The 17748-nt window shown below is 53.2% G+C and overlaps 7 protein-coding genes across 7 annotated transcripts; 5 read left to right on the top strand and 2 right to left on the bottom strand.

Annotated features, from left to right (window-relative positions):
• The first annotated feature begins 1524 nt into the window (after positions 1-1524).
• Positions 1525-3213, top strand: BDZ83DRAFT_28407 (uncharacterized protein). Its single transcript, XM_060502155.1, has one exon. The coding sequence runs from the start codon at positions 1682-1684 to the stop codon at positions 3005-3007; it is 1326 nt and encodes a 441-aa protein (XP_060360943.1). The 5' UTR covers positions 1525-1681; the 3' UTR covers positions 3008-3213.
• A 154-nt stretch (positions 3214-3367) lies between these two features.
• BDZ83DRAFT_655295 (uncharacterized protein) lies at positions 3368-3718 on the top strand (the record flags this gene model as incomplete). The annotated part of the gene is made up of 1 exon (XM_060510791.1): positions 3368-3718. One exon carries the CDS (start codon positions 3368-3370, stop codon positions 3716-3718), a length of 351 nt encoding a protein of 116 aa, XP_060360942.1.
• An 897-nt stretch (positions 3719-4615) lies between these two features.
• Positions 4616-6191, top strand: BDZ83DRAFT_28373 (uncharacterized protein). The gene is made up of 5 exons (XM_060502152.1): positions 4616-5272; positions 5356-5428; positions 5494-5618; positions 5718-5897; positions 5978-6191. The coding sequence occupies exons 1-5, from the start codon at positions 4918-4920 to the stop codon at positions 6157-6159; spliced, it is 915 nt and encodes a 304-aa protein (XP_060360941.1). The 5' UTR covers positions 4616-4917; the 3' UTR covers positions 6160-6191.
• A 2896-nt stretch (positions 6192-9087) lies between these two features.
• BDZ83DRAFT_633801 (family 47 glycosyl hydrolase) lies at positions 9088-13133 on the top strand. Its single transcript, XM_060509053.1, has 3 exons — positions 9088-11356; positions 11406-12421; positions 12479-13133. The coding sequence occupies exons 1-3, from the start codon at positions 9584-9586 to the stop codon at positions 12771-12773; spliced, it is 3084 nt and encodes a 1027-aa protein (XP_060360940.1). The 5' UTR covers positions 9088-9583; the 3' UTR covers positions 12774-13133.
• A 569-nt stretch (positions 13134-13702) lies between these two features.
• On the bottom strand, positions 13703-15077 carry BDZ83DRAFT_28337 (Ca2+ regulator and membrane fusion protein Fig1-domain-containing protein). Its single transcript, XM_060502149.1, has 4 exons — positions 14805-15077; positions 14665-14733; positions 14279-14606; positions 13703-14224 (listed from the first exon to the last, which is right to left on the bottom strand). The coding sequence occupies exons 1-4, from the start codon at positions 14830-14832 to the stop codon at positions 13852-13854; spliced, it is 798 nt and encodes a 265-aa protein (XP_060360939.1). The 5' UTR covers positions 14833-15077; the 3' UTR covers positions 13703-13851.
• A 1035-nt stretch (positions 15078-16112) lies between these two features.
• BDZ83DRAFT_633798 (uncharacterized protein) lies at positions 16113-17279 on the top strand. The gene has a single exon (XM_060509052.1). The coding sequence runs from the start codon at positions 16502-16504 to the stop codon at positions 16847-16849; it is 348 nt and encodes a 115-aa protein (XP_060360938.1). The 5' UTR covers positions 16113-16501; the 3' UTR covers positions 16850-17279.
• On the bottom strand, positions 16977-17715 carry BDZ83DRAFT_28327 (uncharacterized protein). The gene is made up of 2 exons (XM_060502148.1): positions 17257-17715; positions 16977-17086 (listed from the first exon to the last, which is right to left on the bottom strand). The coding sequence occupies exon 1, from the start codon at positions 17563-17565 to the stop codon at positions 17275-17277; it is 291 nt and encodes a 96-aa protein (XP_060360937.1). The 5' UTR covers positions 17566-17715; the 3' UTR covers positions 16977-17086; positions 17257-17274.
• Positions 17716-17748: the final 33 nt, after the last annotated feature.

Raw genomic sequence — 17748 nt, 5'->3', positions numbered from 1 at the left:
GTCTCCTACGTACTGCCGATCGCGCTCTTCGGCGCCGAAACATGGTACGCAGGTATCACGAAGCCGGCTTCGAGACGCCAAGCGGAGACAGACACGAGTCCGCCTTTCCAAGGAAGACCCGTCAACACAGGCCAGAAGGGGCTCGTGCAGAAGATCGACAGCGTCATTACAGCGGCAGCAAGGATCGTTCTACCTGTCTGGAGGACAACGCCAACCAGTAGCCTCCTCCGAGACGCCGGCTTACCGTCAGCCAAAGTCGCCTTAGAAGGCGTCCGTTTACGGGCCGCAGTCCGACTACAGAGGATTGATCGCCGACACCCGCTAGTCGCGCGGCTCTCCCAGCAGGGACAGCAACAGACGAGACTACAACGGACGGCTGAACTTCTGCCAAGATGCGGAAGACCAACGTTCCTCCAATCACAGTACCTGCCAAGCTCACAGGATCAGATAGTAGTTCAATGCAAAGAAGAGGCTGCGAAAGCTTTCGAGCGCTGGCTAAAGACAGTACCGGAAAGCCATATGATCGTCTTCTCGGACGGCTCCAGGGCGACGAACGGAGCCGTGGGGTACGGCTTCGTCATCTACCGAGACTCCAAACGCATAGCGCAAGGGTGCGGCCGACTCGGACTAGCAGAAGTGTTCGACGCCGAGGTCGAAGGGGCGCGAACCGGCCTCAGAAGGGCTCTGCTCACCAATCGCGGTCATCCAATCCACATATGTATCGACAACACCAGCGTTATACAAGGCATCCGCGGCAAGGCGCCGGACTCGTCACAAGACGCGTTCCTCGAAATCCAAGAAGCGGCCAGGATATTTGATATACGGACGCACTGGTCCCCGGGACACCAGGGCATCGAAGGAAACGAGGCCGCGGACCGGCTGGCCAAAGAAGGAACGACACTGCCGGCGCGGATGGGTCAAATGGCAACACTAGCGGGCATCAAGCGGCTTGCAAGGGAAAAATTACAAAGCCAGCACAGGAGATGGTGGTATAAAGAGCGAAGGCCGCGGTACGCGGACTTGGGGCTTGAGGCAGCTCTGTCCAGCCCTCCTGAACTGGCCTTGCCGCGGGCTACGTTACATCACCTGCTGGCGGCACGATCGGGTCACGGGGACTTCGAGCAATATCACCGACGTTTCAACCACGACGACGCTCTAATGATGTGCTCTTGTGGAGAGGCGAAAGACGTGGACCACCTGGTCTACTGTCGACTAACGCTGGCGAGGAGGCAACGGTGGCCGACCCTCCACTCTCGCAGTATGCCCGAGCCCATAGGTCCTATGGGATCTCTCGAGGCCTACTTCAAGAGATTAATCACCGACCCACGAGGCTTCGAGGCCTTTCTCCGCGTGACGGACTTCTTCCAGAAGATCTGTCTGCGGTAGCAGCATCCACACCTAGGTAGATGTGAGTGCGGACTACAAAGAACCTCCCGATTCCAAGGGACGATTTGGGAAAGAATGAAACTGGGGCACCAGCGGGAACCGGGGACAGACAGAACGCGTAGTGGCCACAAGGCATGATTTGGAGGACGATGTAAAGAGACGACGTACTGTAGAGTAGGTAGCCTTGGCTCACGGCCCTCCACGCCATATACCCTTCGGGAGGTCTGCGGTAAGGGCTCTAGCCCGGCCGCCACGGCGTTAAATACAACAACAACAACAACAACAACCTGCAACAATGGGTATCTTCCTCTCCAAACAGCCCTACTCCTATCAAGGCTGCGGTGCGGTCACCGACGCAGCCAGTGTTTTAGACCTTCAATATGACGATCCGACGAACAACGGCCCTACGGAATGCCAGGATACATGCATAAATAACTCGCGCGCTGCAGCTCTATTACTCGATGGGAAGTGTTACTGTTCCAAGAACGGTGTCACCAGCATTGAGTTTGCCTCTGGTCCTCCACCAGGCAACCAACTTTGCACCATCTCATGTGGCGAAGTGCTATCAGTGCCGTTTCTTAGTTCCTCTTTACTTTTCCCTCTCTCGTGTGGTGGATATTACAGCGGAGTCTCAGTATATAATGTCTATGCCACTTCAACAGTGTCGACGGCAACAATGACGAGTACCACCTCGTCTGATGCATCGCCAACCTTCACGACAGCTTCTACGTCCTCCCCGATCGTGACAACAATTTCTCAGGCGTCGCCTGACACGACTTTTACGTCTACAAGCTCTTCAACTTTCCCCTCATCAACCTCGTCAACTTTGTCCTCCACTTCACCATCATCCTCGGATACGTCTTCTTCGGCATTATCTCCAACTTCGGATTCTCCTTCCTCGACATCATCTTTGACCGTGTCCTCCACGTCTTCATCCTTGGATTCTTCTTCGTTGACGTCAACCTCAGCTTTCCCCTCCACGTCACCGTCATCGTCATCCTCGGATTCTCCTTCTTCGGCATTATCAACCTTGTCCTCCACGTCATCGTCACCCTCAGACTCTCCTTCCTCGACATTGTCTTTAAACTTCTCTACACCATCGTCCTCTCTAAGTTCTAGTGATGAACACATCACACTCTCTACAGCTTCTTCTTCGTCAATAAGCAGCATCGCACCAGCCACCGGTACCCTCACCAGCACCGACAGTAGCACGATGAAAACAACCGTTTTCAGTCTGACCTCTACCAGCACGTCCTCGACGACAGGTGGAATAACTTCCACCAGCTCAACTTCAACGGCGAGTCCTACAGTCAGTTCCTCCACTGGAACAACAATCAGTAGTACGACGAGCAGTAGCACAACAGCCGCAGTTTTGTCGGATGTATCGAGGGATGGGATCTCTTCATCTACCACAGTTATCACCACAAGCGATCCACCTTTCTCCAACACCACGACCTCCACCACTCGAACCTCCGTTTCCCCTTTGACTAGCAGTGCGGATAGCTTGTTCTCTTCTACTTCCACTAGTCCCATCAGCACTGGCACAACAGTCTCACCCTCTCTGATCGGACTTCCCTTCCACTTGGAGGTTATCCCGCCGACCGGTCTGTCTCGCAAATAGGCTTTCTTGTTAGATTTGTATGAGTGTGAATAGTATTGCGATTTTACTGGCGTGGACTGCCTTCATTCGTTTTAGAATTCTCAAAATGATTATGAGTTCGAGTGTATCAAAGCTTGCCACAATGGTTGATTGTTGAATAGGAATAATGGCCCGGTGTCGTCAGTAGTAGCAGGTTTGCAAAGCTTACAATATTACGTCTCCTTAATGGGCTTGCATGGGGAGTTTTAGTCTCTCCGAAAAGCCCGTTGTTGCTCCGGCCCCTGCGTCGTCGGCCCCGGTCCCGATGTTTCAGGCCCTATAATTGCCGCTTTCGCTTTCGGCGAGCGGTTCGTACCAAAGGTCCGGCAGACTGATCACAAAATGACTGCACGTGTAGTCTTTGAGGAGAGCCTGCAGAAAGAAACCGCACCTCTAGGCGTCAAGGCAGTCGTATTCGAAGTCGGTGCCGTTGAGACAGGAGTGTGCACAATCCGTCAGGCGGATAACAAAGGCTTCGCTAACTTCTCCACAAACCCGAAATACCGGGGTCTCGCCGATGATTTCTGTGCCAAGTTCGTCTCCATGGTGCTCGTCAATTGCCCTTCGGACACCGAGAGGCTTCCGGGGGCGGTGTGGAACGTGGTCATCGGCCAGTGCAGGGCTGCCGATCGGCCCTTCTCGGTCCGGGGGCCTGCCGGGGCGTACTCGTTGGCTATTATGAGGCAGAAGTGAGAAGAGCAGCTTCAAATTTGCAAGAAGTGGTAGACCGTTGCGCTTAGTGCGACAAAGAATGGTTTTTTTATGAGTCAGGATCTCATGGATCGGATATCGATTGTGAGAATATCGAGGTGAAGGCATCTTTCGTTCAGCAGCCGAGAATCATCTGAAGAACTAGAAAGAACTTGCTTGTTCAAGATAATAAGAAAGAAAAAAAAAAAAAGATTCGCCTCGGTAGGCTATATCTCTTGGCGCTCATACTGGAGTTCGAACTCGGATACTCGCTAAGCCTGTCGTCGAGTAGGCTGGTTGGTGTATTGATTGTTGATCTTAGACCACTCCACCACTCAGCTAGTTTGACCTGACCCGTCGACCTAGACAGGCGCCTGCTGGCTGGCCACGATACTAGAATCAACGGGGGGTATATACCGTAGGCTGATGGCACAAGCCCTCCCTTGTTCTGTATATTCTTCCAAGTATTGAAATAACACCAGAGTGATGCCACAACCACGACAGACACACCAATCTCAATTAGCCTACTTCTGAATGTTAGCACTGGCTGGCCGCCCTTGAGTTTGAAAATGTGAGATGCGTAAATGGGCACATGCATGAGTAACGATACCCATGACTTACCAACTCAGTCATTCGTCGAAGGCTGAAGCAATATTCATCAGCTTTCAAGCGGATACAGCCATCATGTCATCCCAGCAATCTCCATATATCAAGCATGAAGATCTAACTATATCTGAATAGTGATCGTCGCCAGGTTGACACAATCCCAGGCGGCTCAACTTACATAAACATGGAAGATAATACACAGGTGACCCGGCATTAGTGAGCGGTAGTCGTTCCCAGCACGTCGTGGATCGGACTCGCCCCTCAGTCCGTCTGCGGGGGAGAGGCAGCCCCCCAACGCCGGCCACTCGGACTCTTTGCCCGACCCGAGGAACCTTTACGAGTGGCTCGTACTCGACACCCTCAGCTTCTGTGTGACACCACCTGAGATGTTCGAATCGGGTTTCTATAACGGTATTACGGAATTACGAACTGGTAGTGGTCGCTTGGGGAGATGCGTCAAACATCCGAGGTACAATGTTTGGATCAATGCTCCAATCCTCACCACCATAAGTATGCATATCTAGTGCCCAAGCTGCTCGTCAACCACATACACCTCCCAAAATTTATCCTAACCTCTGCCGTCCCAATCACAAAAGATGACCTCAAAAAAACTCCGCGTCGCAGTCATAGGCCCCAAAGGCCAAGCAGGAAGCTGCGTCGTAGACGAGCTCCTCACGCGAGGCCACGCCGTCGTCGGTGTCTCCCGGAACCCCCCAAAGCAATGGAAACACGGCGCCGACGACGGATCCTACGCCTCAGCATCGGTAGATATCTACACCGAGCAGAAGAAGCTCATCGGCGTCTTCTCGTCAGACTTTGACGCCATCGTGTGTGCCTTTGGGCCCAGCTTGGCGAGCCTGGATACCGTGTACGAGGAAGGCGTCGAGGCGCACGGGAGGATGAAGACGGCGCTGTTGGCTTCGACGCATGAGGGCCCCTTTATTATTGTTGGTATGTTGGTTCGCAGGCAGCGGTGAGAATCGAAGTATGTGTAAGGAAAGGTGGGATTTGTTACTGAAGCTTGAGGGTGCTAGGTGGAGCGGGATCTATCCACGTCGCAAACCGTCTTCAACTTACGGACCAGAAGGACTTTGCGTATAGCTGGTGGTATGCGCACCCCCTTCGTCTCGCATAACGGCCAGAACTAGAAACTAATGACGCTGTTTGGCTAGGTGGACTTGGCCCGACGAGCACCTCGACTACATGACTGCTCGAGGCCTGGACCACGGAAGCCGATTCATCAGCGTAGTCGCCGTGTTGATGAAATGGAGCAGAAGTCACATCCAGCGACCGAGAGGTAAGTCTCTCATTCTTAGTCAGTTTTACGGCGGGGGAGGGGGGGGGGGGATGGAATACGCAGGGTCGGGTTTGCTAAGAAACATTCTTTTCATCACAGTCTACTCCTGGCTTCTCAGACCAGTCACGTATCTGGTTCAGCGCTGGCTCAGGCGATGCATGACAGACAGGAAGACCATATCTCTAATCACCATGTGTCGGATGGCCTTTACAATGTGGAACGGCGTCACTGAAAAGTCGTGGTCCTTCCTCTCGCCCCCAGGTCTATTGCGTGATAAGGGTCAGTTTCTCCCTCCTCGACTTGTCTTCTGAATACAACACTGGCAGACCCCGAGAATTGACGTTGGGATGATTTACTAGGTGTTCGGACTGGACACTACAAAGTCTTCATCGACACGCCCGAGGATCCGGCAACAGAGGCAGCGGAGAATGGAATCTACAATGAGGATATGGCTGTTGCCATCGTTGACGAAGTGGAGAACAACAAGCTTGCGTTCAAGCATTGGAGCTGTACGGGGCCTATTGGGCTGCGTAAGTGGTAGTTAGTTGAGCAAGGTTTCTCGCCAATTCACAAATGACGCTGCAAGGGACTCATTAGAGACGATGTTATGCGCAATCGCGGCCTTTGTTACTTGGTTGCAGTGACGTCCATTCATGCTTATCGCGGCCAACGAAGGCGGGCCACTTCTTTCCAGAACGCCTGAGGTATGAAGTGCCTGCCAGACCGCGAGGCTCGATACTTAGCCAATGAATCATCATCACTATTTAACAACAAGCATCTGGACCGTGTGGTTGAGGCGTAATCGAGCTGCAGAGGCCCCGGTTAGACAGTGAAGTCTCCTGTCTATTTCGGGATCCAAGTTCGATGCCTCGATCGGTCGTCTCGTTTTTTTTTTCTTCTTTCGCTTCCTCCTCACTCTCAGTCGCCATAATATGATGGATGGGATGTCAGATGCAGCCTGATCGCCAAATTTGGGCCGTCAAAGATTGTCCTGAGATTCGGACACTTGTTGCTGATCATCCCACTTACCTGCCGGCCGGCCGGTTCTAACTTGAGGTCGCGACCCGCCCCGGCTGCCGCAGCCGGGCACCGGCTTGGCCGCCGTTTCCGACATTGCCGCCGTGCCCGAGGAGAGGATTCCAATGACGGAGCTGGTGGATCCACTGGCGTCAAGACCGAAGACCCTTCGAGTCTGAGCTGCTAAGCTCGACTTGCGACATCCGATGCAGCACTTATGGGTGCAATGGCTTTTTTTTAAGGGAGTTCAAAATGAGGAACACCATTAGGCCAGCCACCAGTGTCCATCCGGCCGATTGCAAAATTTACGGATACGAAATGTTGAACTCTAAGGATCGTCATACGGGACCTGGCAGAGGCAGGCAACCCCCTTGCATAGGTCCGTCAAAAGTTGCCGTCAGCTCGAGACACCCACCAACCTTTTCTAATGAATGCCATGTTCTGTTGGCGGCCAGTGTGCCAGTAGATAGCACTGGCCGCCAGTAGAAAGCCACACATCGTAGCAACCCAAGGTAGGCATTTACTGTGGCCTGATCTCTGTCTTATGCAAGATGGAGCTCTGCTGAAGTCATCCAGAGCTCGGAGTGTTTCGGCTTAAAGAATGCGTTTCTGATCAGCGGACCCATGTGGGTTCTCACTTTCTCATGAGTCTTGCATTGGCGATTGCTTAGTATGTATCTCGTGGGGGTCGGGGTCGATATTGAGAGACAATTATGGACGGTTATTCGTTGTGATACCAGAATCAAAGAGCCAGAAAAGTTGACTTGCATACTGATATTCTCGAAATGCAGAAGGCCGGGAAATTATCGTATGCTGAGTGGCTGATAACCTCTCCCTTGCCCTTGAGACTGTTGTCTCTGAATGTTTTATTGCCAAGGGGCTGCAAAGGAGCTTTGCTTTGTGGATCGGTCGCAGACAAAGAAAAGTCGGCGCTAGTCTAGAGCTGGAGATCAAGCTGGAGCTGGAAGAGGAGCCGAAAGTATCTGTTGACGGGCTGCTTTGACAGGCCGCTCAGGCAGGTTCAGCGGAGTCGAGGTGGGCGTCTTCTGCCAAGACAATAGACGGGTCAAAAGGCAGAGGCGCAACCAAGATCCGGCTTGGCTCAAGTCGGGTGATTGAACTCGAGAGTCGAGGCGGCGACGGTTTCGGGAATAGCTGCATCGCCAAAGACACTATACTCGAGTTGGGGATTATTTGATGCTACCTTACGATCTAGGACGATGTGGCCTTCTCTTTCTGGTCGCCTGTTGCCTCGTCTTGTCTTTTCAGCCAGAGTTTGTCCTCCTGTCAGGGAACGGGAAATGGGGGGAAATCGTGAATGGAGCGGACGACCCTTTTCCGGATACGACATTGGAGCAAGCCAGCAGGCGAGCAACGAACCACCATTCCCCTGGGAAAATAAGGTCCATCTGGTCCATCTGGATCCGTTCCCGCCCCGCTGTTAGGTTGCGTCGGTTCCCGGCCCCTGGATTTGGTGCAGCAAGAATGCTCTTTCACGAGTTAAGGTGCGACCCGCCTCGGGAGCCAATTGCGCTGGGAGCTTCTCTTTATCTCAGGTGAGCCGGGCGTTAGGTTGGGGGTTCGGTGCCAGTTAGTGTCCGGTCCGGGGCATGAAGAGACTGGTAGAGACAACGCATTTCTTGGTGGTACGGTACAGAGGACGAGGGGGCGGGTAAGCTCGAGACACCTTGCGGAATGCTGTTGGGGTTGTAACTGTCGACCGATGAGCTACCTATACAGTAGGAAGTATGTGTAATGTGGCAATGGTACGGATAGCAGTACTGCTGAGTTGGGGTTGAAACGTTTTTGATAGAACGAGAACGCGAGAGGCCATCTTTAGACATGGGGTATGGCAATCTTGGATTCCGCGACGGCTATCCATCGTTAAGGAGAAACCGGGTCCGATAGCGATCATGGTACCTTTACCAAGGATTTACTAGCAGATGAATGGCAAGTGTTAGCATGTGGACCTCGAAACACAACCGAAGAGCGTGTTAAACCCCTGGACCAACCATTTCGTTGATCAATCCGACACAGGGAAAGCTCAGATCTCGCGTCTTGGACACAGAAGTGACAGGGCACCTTCTGTGCACGGTGTGTAGGTCCACCGTCCAGGAATCCTGTAGAACGGCACAATGGATGAGCATTGAGTTGAGAGCATTGGCACGAGTATGTTTCTGGTGGTGTGTAATTGAGGTGGCAGATGGACAGATGGACAGTGGAAGTCTACCTACCTTCACAGGCAAGAACGAAGTACTCCGTACCTATACCAAGGTACCTAGGTAATTAGTGACCGGTGGCCTCGTGGATCATCTTTCCTGTCTTACCTAAGAGATCCGGGGTGTTTCCTTCCCAAGCACAAGTTCCTCCCCTCCGAGGTACTGGATTTTTTTTCGACCTGGGCCAAGCTCCCCAGTGTGCTGCTGCTTCCTACCTTACCTTACTGCCACGTCCCACCCCCCCCCCCCTAAACGCCAATCCGTACATGCCACCTGCCTTACTTCGCCCTACCTCACCTTCCTTGCCTTTTCAATCCATTCTCTACGTACCTTCACTTTTCTTCTTCTCCTGCCGTCTTACGTGCCTTACAAAGTGCCTTCGTGCCTTCCTACCTTACCTCACCTGCGCCCGAGTTCCAATCCGTGGCCTTTTATCCTTCCCTTCCTTTCTCATTCGTTCCTCCGCTCCTTGTCCCCCGTGGCTCTGGCTCTGGCTTCGGCTCTGGCCTTACCTTTAGCTTTTCCTTCCCAAAACGACAACGACGGAAACCAAGAAATGACATCGAATTAGCATACACATCATCCTTGCTGCTTTTCGACTTCTTTGGACCCCGGGGTCCTCCATCCTTCGACTCGACTGTCTAGCGCTACCTGCAGTGTAGCACGCGACAGCAATACAACTTCTCCTCCACCGCGCGACGAGAGCCTCGCTCCGGCGAGCCCGCAACCATGATGCCCCGCCGACGGAGCCGTTATGTGATTCTTGTCGCTGTTGTTATGGTCTTTATGCTGTATCAGGTTTTCAAAAACCCTGAATGGGATTCCACAGGTCAATCCAGCAGCATCAAGCCCAGCGAACCCGAAAGGGGCCAAAACGTCCATAAGGATTCCTCGAAGCCACCCCCGGCCAACGATCCCGCTTCCAACAAGCACCTCAACAACCAGCCGCCCCCCGATAACGAACATCCTCACGACCAAGAGGAAGACGAGCCTGAGCAGAACCCTCAGAAGCAGACGGCCAAGCCCACTGTCAAGATTCCTCAGCTCAAAACGGAGAAGGCCAAGGCGCCCACCAACACTCTTTCTGGCCCTACCCTTTCCATCCACGCCTACAATGACGAGGTAGAGGCTACCAAGTCGCCCGAGGTCACCAAGGCGCCCACAAAGCCCCTAGAGTTGGAAGAAGACCTCCATGCCAAGAAGCCTCCCGGCCGACCCAACTTTGATATCGCCGAGAGCCTGTCGACCTCGACATCACAGATCCACTGGCACAAGGTCTCCGAGCACTTCCCCGTTCCAACGGACGAGATTATCCCCCTCCCCACCGGCAAGCCCAAAGACATTCCCAAGATCCAATATGACTTCAAGCCAGAGTCCGAGGCTGCCAAGGACAAGCGCGAAAAGCGCCTAGCCCTGATCAAGGCTGAAATGCTACGATCCTGGGGCGGATACCGCAAGTACGCTTGGATGCACGACGAACTTTCGCCTGTCAGCGGTCGAAACCGCGACCCCTTTTGTGGCTGGGCCGCTACTCTCGTGGACGGTCTGGATACGCTCTGGATCATGGGCATGAAGGAAGAGTTTGCCGAGGCTGTCAAGGCCGTCAAGGAGATCGACTTCACCTACAGCCCGACGCGCCGTGACATCCCGGTCTTCGAGACCACCATCAGATACTTGGGTGGCCTCCTCGCTGCTTACGACGTGAGCGGTGGCAAAGAGGGCGGCTACACTGTACTGCTGGACAAGGCTGTTGAACTCGCCGAAATCCTGATGGGCATTTTTGACACCCCCAATCGCATGCCCATCTTGTACTACAACTGGATGCCCGAGTATGCTTCCCAACCACACCGAGCTACGACCGTTGGCGTGGCCGAACTGGGCTCGCTAAGCATGGAGTTCACACGCCTTGCCCAATTGACCGGTAAAGACAAGTACTACGATGCTATCGCTAGAATTACCGACGCTTTCGAGGACCTCCAGAACCGTGGCACCACCATTGATGGCATCTTCCCTGAACAGCTGGACGCCTCTGGCTGCAACAGGACCGCAGAAGCCATTATTTACCAAGAGGCACAGGCTGCGGCTGCTAGTGCGAGTGCGGCCGCTGCCCGGTTGAGCGAGCCCCAGGGCCACGAGCCTGCGGCTGCTGAGGCCAAGCGTGACGAGACTGATCCGATTCTGCCGCAGGAAACTGCTGTGGCCAAGGGCAACGGTAGTGAGCCGGAAAGCAATCCGCTCGCGAGGCGAGCTGTTGGTGTCGACAAGAATGGCGAGTCTGTGGTTGAGAATGCAAACATCGATAACAAGCAGGCTTTCCCAGCGCCCAAGGTCAACGAGCAGCCCTTGTACCCCGGGAATAGTGGTCGGAGGCCATCTACTCCTACAACACCCGATAAGTCTTCATGGGAGTGCATCAAGCAAGGTCTTGCCCCTGGCGGTTGGGGATACCAGCAGTACAGCATGGGTGGTAGCCAAGATTCCACCTACGAGTATCTCCCCAAGGTAAGTTAACTTTGAAAAGTTGTAATGGGAAGGAAACTAACTCGCGTAGGAATATCTCGTCCTTGGCGGTCTGGAGCAAAAGTACAAGACGATGCACATCAAAACGGTCGAGGCTGTGAAGAAGTGGCTTCTGTACAGGCCTATGGTTCCCAAAGAAAGGGATATTCTCTTCTCGGCCAAGGTTTCGACCTCTGGCGACCCCGAAAATGACCTGCGAACTGAGTATGAAGTTACTCACCTCACCTGCTTCATTGGTGGCATGTTTGGTCTGGGAGGAAAGATTTTTGACAGACCCGATGATATTGAGATCGCCAAGAAGCTCACTGACGGATGCGTCTGGGCGTACGAGACTATGCCCTCCGGCATCATGCCTGAAGGAGCCTCTGTCGTGCCCTGCGCGTCTACCAAGAGCTGCCCGTGGAACGAGACTCTTTGGTGGGAGCACCTCGACCCGTCCGCTGACTGGCGTGAGGCACAAGTCAAGGCGTGGGAGGACAGGCAACGTGAGAAGAAGCAGCAAAAGCAGCAGGACGCCCTCCGCAAGCAAACAACTGAACGAGGCAATAAGGCTGTGGAGAAGTCAACCGAAGAGACAATCCAGTCCGAGTCACCCGTCGAAAAGAAGGACCCTCTCGACGATATTCACGTTCCCAAGGATGAGCCAAAGAAACTAGGATTGGCTGAGAAAACCGAGTACCCAGCGCCTGAGCCTGGTCTGAACAAGTCCCCTTCAAACGTTGATGAGCACCTCCTGAAGAAGAGAGACCCTGCTCCGCCAGTATCTCAAGACCCTCGTAAGGGTACTGCTCAGGAGGCCGCCAGCAACACTCTGAAGGACAAGCTCGACCTGAACAACCCTGGAAGTGCCACTGACGATATCACCGGCAGTGTGCCCAACGATGCACCCGTTAGCGGTGGCATCGTGGGCAAGATCGCGTTCGAAGAGGAGGGAGAGGTTCCCGACCCGAAGCCGCTCTCACACGAGGAGTGGATCAAGGACAAGTTGGAGCTTGAGAAGATCCCGCCTGGCTTCGTCAACATCAACGCCAGGCGTTACATTCTTCGGTAAGTTATCATCATTGATTCTCGTTCCATATTTCAGCATGGCTAACGCTTCTACAGTCCGGAGGCTATCGAGTCCGTGTGGTACATGTACCGCATCACTGGAGATCCTGTATGGCAAGAGAAGGGATGGAAAATGTGGGAGGCCATCATCAAGGCGACTCGTACCGAGCATGGCAACAGCGCCATTGACGATGTCCTATCTGAAGATCCTCAGCCTGTGGACGAGATGGAGAGCTTTTGGATCGCCGAGACGCTCAAGTACTTCTACCTCTTGTTCTCAACCCCCGATGTCGTCAGTTTGGACGACTGGGTGCTCAACACCGAGGCGCATCCGTTCAAGCGTCCTGTTTGAGGCGGGATGAAGGTGTGAGTGTGACTGTGTGTGTACGAGGGAAAGGTGCAGAGAGCATGACTTTTTGGCATAAGATATCACGGGTGGTGGCTACCATGGCGTTGCGGCGTGCTTGTGTTGATTTGCATGGCTTTATTTGCTGGGGCTGAGAATTGTTCGTTGTATAAAGTTAAAAAGGGCTGCTATCCAAGTGCTAGTCCGTAGCACAATGATGAGCGATGAAACTGGCCAAGCCTGCCTTACTCTATCTACCTGAATCTATCTTACCTCTAGTGAATACATTCGTTGATGCTATTTGATGAGATTATCTTCCTAGTATACAACCCCCCCCCCTGCTTGATTAATATCATGATTACTCTCACTGGCTTTTCTCAGCACGGTCGTCATACCTCAGTTTCACTCAACGTCATGTAAGGTCGGGCACGAGTCAATTGTCATGTCACTTCATTCACATGGTCGTAGAGAGTCCGTTTTAATGGTTTGTTTGTCATGTTCAATTTCATTTCCTTCACTCATCTCATCTTATCTGTGTCGTCTCTCTGAAGACGTCTTTGCTCATCGCCATCTACAGCGGATGACATACTCCTACACGTTGCCCATTTCCCATGCGTCCGACATCGTTTCCCCCATTTCCCTCCTTTCGTATTGCTCGGTGTCGTTTCGTTTCCGTTGCGAGCATGCTGCGTCATCCACTGCTCTCAAGAGAAGGAGCTCATCTATATTCGTGATTGCTCGCGGGAGCAAACCAACATTAAAAATGACGAGGGGTTCTTTTTGGTAAGACTTCGAAATGTCTTGCCGCCCCATGCCGGCCCGGTATGAAAGCCAGAAAGAGAGGAAAATCAAAAACGCAAAACTCGATATACAACGCCGATGTCCCAGATGCTGATGGTTTTTTTGTGCTGGACGATGAATGTGCTGATGGCGAAAGGGGTTCGAATGATGTCCCCTCCTTGAGAAGCCCTCCATGTACAAGTTTTCCCCTTCGACTCTTGCTTGGGACTATGTGCCCATCTTCTTCACACATGTATCGTCGTCAAATCTTTCGTCTCATTTAATCTTCTCCGTCGTCGGCTCCTTAATCAACCATCTGGCTCAGGACGCGAATGCTGAGAATCATGACCAACAGGCCGATGGTGACGATGATGAGCAGAGTGAAGCTGAACCAACCGAGGACCATGGCGGAAGTACCGACACCAGAGCGGACAGCGCCGTTACCGAAATCTTGGGCGATGATCGATGCGGCGACGGATGCGGTGTGCTGCCAGAGTACAGAGACCAGCACGAAGATGGAGGCGATGAAGATAATGGCCAGCGAAATCTGGGAAACGGGACGCGAGGGGAAGGGTTTGACTTCGCGGTCGGAACCCTCGGAGTCCTCCTCCTCGTGCCAACCCGGGAAGGTGGCGAGCAGAAGGAAGCAGACGAAGGCGAAGATGATGGCAATGATGCTGAGCGACTGTCAGTATCTACTCTGTGCTGAAAGGTCGGGTGGGTGAACTCACATGAGATAGGGGAAGACAATCATATCCTTGAACTGAGCGGCAAGCCAAATCAGGTTCAGGGGGTCCTGATCGACCGACACCTCGTTGGCGAGAGCGGTGGCGTTATTGCTGCAAAGCCAACTGCCGCCGTCCGGGCTGATGCAGATACCAAAGTATCCAACACGGCAAGCAAGGCGGGCATCACCGGCAATGTTCTCAATAGCGGTGTGGACATTGTAATCAACTTGCGCCGTGGAAGGAACTGCCGTGTAATGGTCATAGTACAGCGACAGGAGGAAGATGTCGGGGATCAAAGGTGATGATGACGAGCAACCTGCCAAAAGTAGAGCTATGAAGATTGTTAGCACATGGTTCGCGAGGTCCTTCAGCGTGTCTGAATAACTCACATAGAAGGATGATGGCGATTGCAATCAAGATCATCAAGACATGGTGGTATCCTAGGAACGGTACAAACCCTGCGATGGCTGAATGTTAGTCGGGGTTTGCTCTTTTGAGTTGCGTCGGGCAGAAAGCTGGGATAACTCACGATACCAGCCTACTTGGAATTTCGGCATCTTGACTGTGTAATATTACTCCAGTCCTCGAGAGGAATGGCTCTCTCGTTGGTGACCCACGCCGTCCTCCGTTGTAGCGGAGCGACGGAGGGGTTCTAGTCCTGGCACCTCAGCGCTGGCACGCTTGGTGTCTTTCCCTATCGTCGGCGGGAGGTGATTGCGCGGGCGGGGAGGGAATGCGGAGCGAGAGTAACTCGTGGCTCGATGGAATGTAGACGATTAGGTTGCTTGGATATGGTTGAAGAATCGAGTCCAGTGGAAGTGGGTTGCTGGAGAACACCGCGAGGAATGCGGGACGGTGTCGGAACCTGCGATTAGAGTGAAGCCTTTCCGGATACTGTCAGACGCAAAAACAGACTTCCACTTTTGATGCGTGAGTAGAATGCAAAAGTGAAAGTGTGTGTGAAAGTGTCAAAGTGAAAGTGCGGGTCGGGTCTTCGAAGGGTGGGAAGAGAAGTGGTTTGATGCAGATGCAGGTGCGGATATTGGGATGGCTGGGAGAGGAGAGAAGGAGGGTTGGAAGGGTGAACTTAGTTTTGTCTCTCTGCCTGATGATGATCCAGAAGCAGAATTGAAAGCGGGAAGCCCGCAGGTTCGGGGCGAGCGGGATAGGTTTGTACGTCTGCAGAATGAAATATTCAGATGGCTGGGAGGGAAGAAAAAGGTCGATGGATGTATGGATGGTCTGGAGACTGGAGAAGAGGAGCAGTGACAAGTTTGGGAACAAGAGACGTCGACGAGGATGCGCAATTGGTCCTGCCGTCCACTTTTTGGTCAAAAAGGCTGTGCGGCGGTTGCGATGCTTGGTGTCTAGGTCTCTAGGAACAGTATCCGTACGTTAGAAGGAGCTACGTAGCTACGCCAACCTCCTCTATTTACTCTTGGTACTGCGGCCGTTGTCCGGGCGATTTGCAGCGTCGCAGCGGTTCCTGGGCGAGCAGGGCGGAAGAGTGGGGCCACACCTTTAAGAGGTCCGGTACGTACCTGCTACAGTTGTCTGGGGGAGGCCCCTTCGCTGCGTATTCTGTGGCTTTTAGTGGCTTTAGTGGGAAAGAACGGGTCCCACCAGCGCGGGAAACAGGCCTGAGAGGTTCGAAAAAAAAGCCCGGTGGCTGGGTGACGTCTTTTCAGGGGTCCCCCGTCCCGTGTCCCCCGTCAAATCTATGGCCGCATCTTTAGCCCAAACCTCTGCGCGTGTCTAGCCTCGTCAGGTCTTGCCAATTCTCAGCTTCTCTTCCATCCAGTTACTATCTTAGCCGCTTAGCTGAGCTCCAAGCAGAGCAACACGCATACTCCAAAAGCCCAGAGCTCTCTCTTCAAAGACCCCTTGTCGAAACTGCCTTAAGTGGGCTGTTTAAAGCTCGCGCTTCCTCTTGTATCTCGCGGCTTTCCCTGTTTGTCCTTCGCTTGCCTCAAGCTTGCCCCTCGCCATACCCAATCCAACAGGCACACGACTCGACTCGAGACGGCATCTCGGCGGTTCCTGCATTGGAGATGAGACCCGAAGCCGGGGTCTGGCACATCGCGTTGGTTCCTTGATTTTGTCCATTCGCTCGTGTCGAGTCTTGGTGATGCGTTGTTACGGCGCACCAAAAGTCCGTACGAAGTACGGATTCTAGCCCTTTGCCCCAGTTGGCATGGCGACGGCATTAGAAACACAAAGTCCCGGATGACAGCCAAGAATCATCCTCGGGTTCTTTACGGATACAATCACTCGGCGCCCTGCCACACATTGCTACACCGGTCAGCTCGCCTGGTCTCTTACACAACAGCTGAGGCTATTCGCAGTCGAACTTCCCTGCTCTGCGGGTACATCTACTGCAGGAACCCCAGGCGGCTCCGTGTTTCCCATCGAGACCCATCGATTTCTCTCCCCCACCATGCAAAGTCCCATCCTCTTCGCCTCTGCAGCGGTAAGCTACACCAACACACCGCTCGATTTGGCGGTCAATCTCACACTTCAACTACAAACTGTCACTTTATGAATTACAATCCTCTTGTGGCTGCCAGACTGTGATCTAGTCACCTGTCACGGCTGTCGAATGTCAACCGTTCCTTCTGGCTCTCTCTCGGGTCCGCATTGACCGTCTTCGCCGGGTGCTAGCGTCGTCTGCCTGCGGTGCCCGAGTTGCCGGAAATGCCTAGATCACGGGAGTCTATGTGTTTGCCTCGCCCAGCGCAGTGACTATCAACAACACTGCCATCCTTAGGGAAACTTTCTTCGACGGCGTTGGAAAACTGTCATCATCTGGATCTGTTCGCGAAAGAACACGCCTGGTAAGCCATTGACGCAATCCATATGCTATTTCGCCTGCCTCGTCCAGCCGGTCACTGATTACACAGACTCGACGCTGAACGGTTATCCTTTAGAGAAGGAATCACAGCCTCCAAAGAATTGCCAGCGAAGAACTCGTGATGACTCACTGACAACATGATCAAGCCTCACAGTGATCCTTTGATGATGATAAGTATTTCAGCCACATGAGAAGTCACACACTCTGAGTTGTCGCTTTCTTCGGGAACCGCAGAAGCCGACCTCCGGCCTCGTTGACCCTGAATAATATGTGGCTGGTAGAGAGAGGTCATTGCGCCATGGCCAAGACTCGGATGCACCCACTGCTTGAGTCGATTCCCTGTCATTTGTAAGACCACAACGTTGGTGGGTTCCCCATTGATCTTGACATTCAACGGGAAAGGATTTCCCAGTTCATGTGAGAATCGCAAGACGCTCATGGGTATCCAAAAATCAGACAGTTACCCTGCGGTTTCCAGCCATGTACTGGTATATGCATATGCTGATTAGGTAGCCGACAAGCTGTCTCTAAATATGCCTCTTCTATGCAGAAACTCTGTAACCGTATATTTGCATGTGCCCCACCACTTGCTGTCCTCCCTCAGCTCCACGTCATTGTTCAG

Source organism: Colletotrichum acutatum (assembly GCF_030867785.1).
Source record: "Colletotrichum acutatum strain CBS 112980 chromosome Unknown BDZ83scaffold_107, whole genome shotgun sequence".
Classification (NCBI taxonomy): Eukaryota; Fungi; Ascomycota; class Sordariomycetes; order Glomerellales; family Glomerellaceae; genus Colletotrichum; species Colletotrichum acutatum.
The sequence above is the reverse complement of the archived record's forward strand: the minus strand, read 5'-3'. Positions and strand labels throughout refer to the sequence as shown.